This window comes from Verticillium alfalfae, genomic scaffold (genome assembly GCF_000150825.1).
Source record: "Verticillium alfalfae VaMs.102 supercont1.1 genomic scaffold, whole genome shotgun sequence".
NCBI classification, from domain to species: Eukaryota; Fungi; Ascomycota; class Sordariomycetes; order Glomerellales; family Plectosphaerellaceae; genus Verticillium; species Verticillium alfalfae.
In genome coordinates this window covers 4,175,018-4,177,831 of record NW_003315038.1, presented here as the reverse complement: position 1 = coordinate 4,177,831, position 2,814 = coordinate 4,175,018, and the positions used below count along the sequence as shown (strand labels likewise).

At 54.5% G+C, this 2,814-nt stretch overlaps 1 protein-coding gene across 1 annotated transcript; it reads left to right on the top strand.

Annotated features, from left to right (window-relative positions):
- Positions 1-104: 104 nt before the first annotated feature.
- On the top strand, positions 105-2,493 carry VDBG_01266 (conserved hypothetical protein; the record flags this gene model as incomplete). Its single annotated transcript, XM_003009537.1, has 2 exons — positions 105-1,125; positions 1,199-2,493. 2 exons carry the CDS (start codon positions 105-107, stop codon positions 2,491-2,493), a joined length of 2,316 nt encoding a protein of 771 aa, XP_003009583.1.
- Between the last annotated feature and the right edge of the window lie 321 nt (positions 2,494-2,814).

Here is a 2,814-nt window from a genome sequence, read left to right as displayed (position 1 = left end):
ACAGCACCGAAGGGAACGTTGGGAGCTCCACAAATTTCCCTTCAGCACCAGCACCCAAGGTGTCCAGTGAATCCAGAGAGTCGTCAGATGAACTCGCCGCCAACATGACGACGTTGAAAGAGCCGCATGATACTGCGCCTCATCGAACTGAGACAACTGTACTGCCTGCGGCAACACGTGAGCCTGTGGGAAAGCAGCTCCTTAAAACCATGCCAGTGGTACAGCAAAAGAGTATTGTGCGCCCGAAGTCTATCACGAAACATCAATCTGGCCCAGTTTCCGCAACGTCGAAGGCCCCGCTTCAGGAGCCCTTCATAGTTCAGGCAAGGAAGAACACATCGGCCGGCTTACCTGCTCGGCAAGCTCAACCTGCGCCATCGCGAACAAGACAGGTCTCCTCTCTTTCGAATCAAGCGTCTCGGAGACCCCACGCCCACACTCACGATGTCGATACCGAGTCGGAAGCCGCGGATGAGAGTTTTGAAGATGAGAACCCTCAGACATGGGCAACATGGTGGCGTTCGCTATCTCTATGGTTTCAACCCCGCAGAGCACCTAATGCCGGAGACAACGCCAGCGTTAGCAGTGACAAAGACAACGAGTCATTATTACGCGATGATGCAGAGCCGGACTCGATCTCTGCATTAGAGTGGTTGTGGCAATGCTTGTCATGGTACTTCATAGCCTGCTTTTCATGGCTACATCAAGTCTATTCATCACTCCGACATGCAGTCTTTCGGGCCACGCGATTCGCGTTCCACACTTCTTTCAAGTGGGTACTGCTCGGCCTGGGTTCTTTGGCTGTCGCCATGTTTTTACACTCCGTCTTGTCTCCATCTCCTTTGGTAGACGGCATTTGGGAAAACGACAGCGAAAACACGCGGCTCCCCTTCTATTGGCATGGATGGAGTCTCTCGGACATGACTTGGAATTTGGGACAATTCGTTCCTCTCTCTCTTGCTCGTCCATCGACGCTCTTCGCATCGGAGGATGCGAGAGCATACGAGGAAAAGCTCCGCAGCTTCAGCCACGAGATGCACCATCTCAAGGCTTCCAAAGATCTACACGACGTGTCACTCACCAAGCTCGAGTCCTTACTCCCGAAGATCATCCACCTCGAGCTTGGTCAAAACGGAAAGCCACGCATTGCTTCTGAATTCTACTATGCTCTTCGCGAGTGATGAAAAAAGACATGAAGTGTTCACCTTCGAGGCGGACAAGGCCGGTTACGTTCATGTCCCCGACGCCCACTGGCAGGCAATCAAGAACAAGGCGAATAGCGAGAGCTACTTGGTCACAGAGAGCAAGACACAAGAACCAACTCTCTCACGTGCTGAAATCCAGCAGATGATCAAGTCTGACACGCCAAACGCCTGGACTGAATGGGCCAAGAGCAACAGGCAGAAAGTGGCCGATGTTGTCAAGAACCATCTGCCGTCATCCGAGTCGCCCTCGAGTGGGTCTGGCGTGTTGACCGCAGACCTGGATGACCGCATCGAGCAGGTTGCTCTACAGCATATTGCTCGACAAATCGCGGACGAGAACACCAGTCTGGTGACGCGTCGAAACTTCATGTTCCTCATCAAAGAAGAGTTCGCCAAAGATCACGGCCACATCAGTAATGAAGCGCTCGTGCTCAAGGACCAGGCAAAGGCATATGTGGAGGGTCTTCTCAGAACCAGCCTCGAAAACAACCGTGCTCTCATGGGTCTGTCTCGGGACGAAGTCCTCCATCTGGTCAACAGCCAAATCCGCAAGGTCATTGCGGATGCCGGGATCAAGGCTTTTGCGGATGGCAAGATTGCCGCCGAGTGGGATCACGACCTTCGAGAGCGGGTCAACTTTTTGAACCCCAATCTCGGCGCCGTTGTCAGCCTGGACACAACACCCACGTACAAGCTTCGAGGGTCCAGGTCGGGCGGCTTCCTCACGCAGAAGTGGAAGAACCATCCGAGCCGACGCCAGCCTGGCCCGCTCAGCCCCGCCGAGGCGCTCCTCGGATGGACAGATGCCGGGGACTGTTGGTGTGGCAGTACAACGTACAGCCACGACGGGACGCCGCAGGGTGTCGCTCTCAATGTCATTCTCGGACACCGCATCAAGCCCGAGTATCTTGTTATTGACCACATCCTGCCCGGTGCGACGCTGGCGCCGGCTGCACGACCCCGACAAATTGAACTTTGGGTGAAGATTGACGAGTGGAACAACCGGGAACTGGTGCGCGACTTTGCGGCATATACATGGCCTGGCAGCCTGGAGCAGCCATTCGGAGAGGGCTTTGTGCAGATCAGCTCGTTCGAGTATGAGAGTCAGGCGGCGTCTGGGGGTGTGTACGTGCACAAGCTGCCAGACGAGCTGAAGGGGCTCGGCGTGTCAACGGAGCACGTTATTGTGCGGCTGGTGACCAACTACGGAGATGACGAGAAGACATGCCTCTACCGTGCGAGGCTGTTTGGGGAGGCGTACGACCCACCGCTTACGGATGAGGCGTGAGGAGGGGGGCGGACTGTATGTCGACGATGTTGATGTCACGGGGACTGGACCTTAGGATGCGCCAGTTTTTTTGGTTTTTCTTGAGCGTTTCCACCCGTTTTGACGTCTTCCTCTTTAGGGCGCGCAATGATGTATCATGACTGAACCGCAGCAAAGCAAGGGCGTTTTGGGGTGGGCATGTCATACCCCCTTTTTTTTTCAACATCACTTTCTATAGATCGACAGGTGGACTTGGCTTGTGTTTTTTGTAAAAGGTTTCTTGGGTGAGAGCAAAGTGTGAGGAGATGTGGGGGTCTATGATCATATCATCTAGCCCATTGA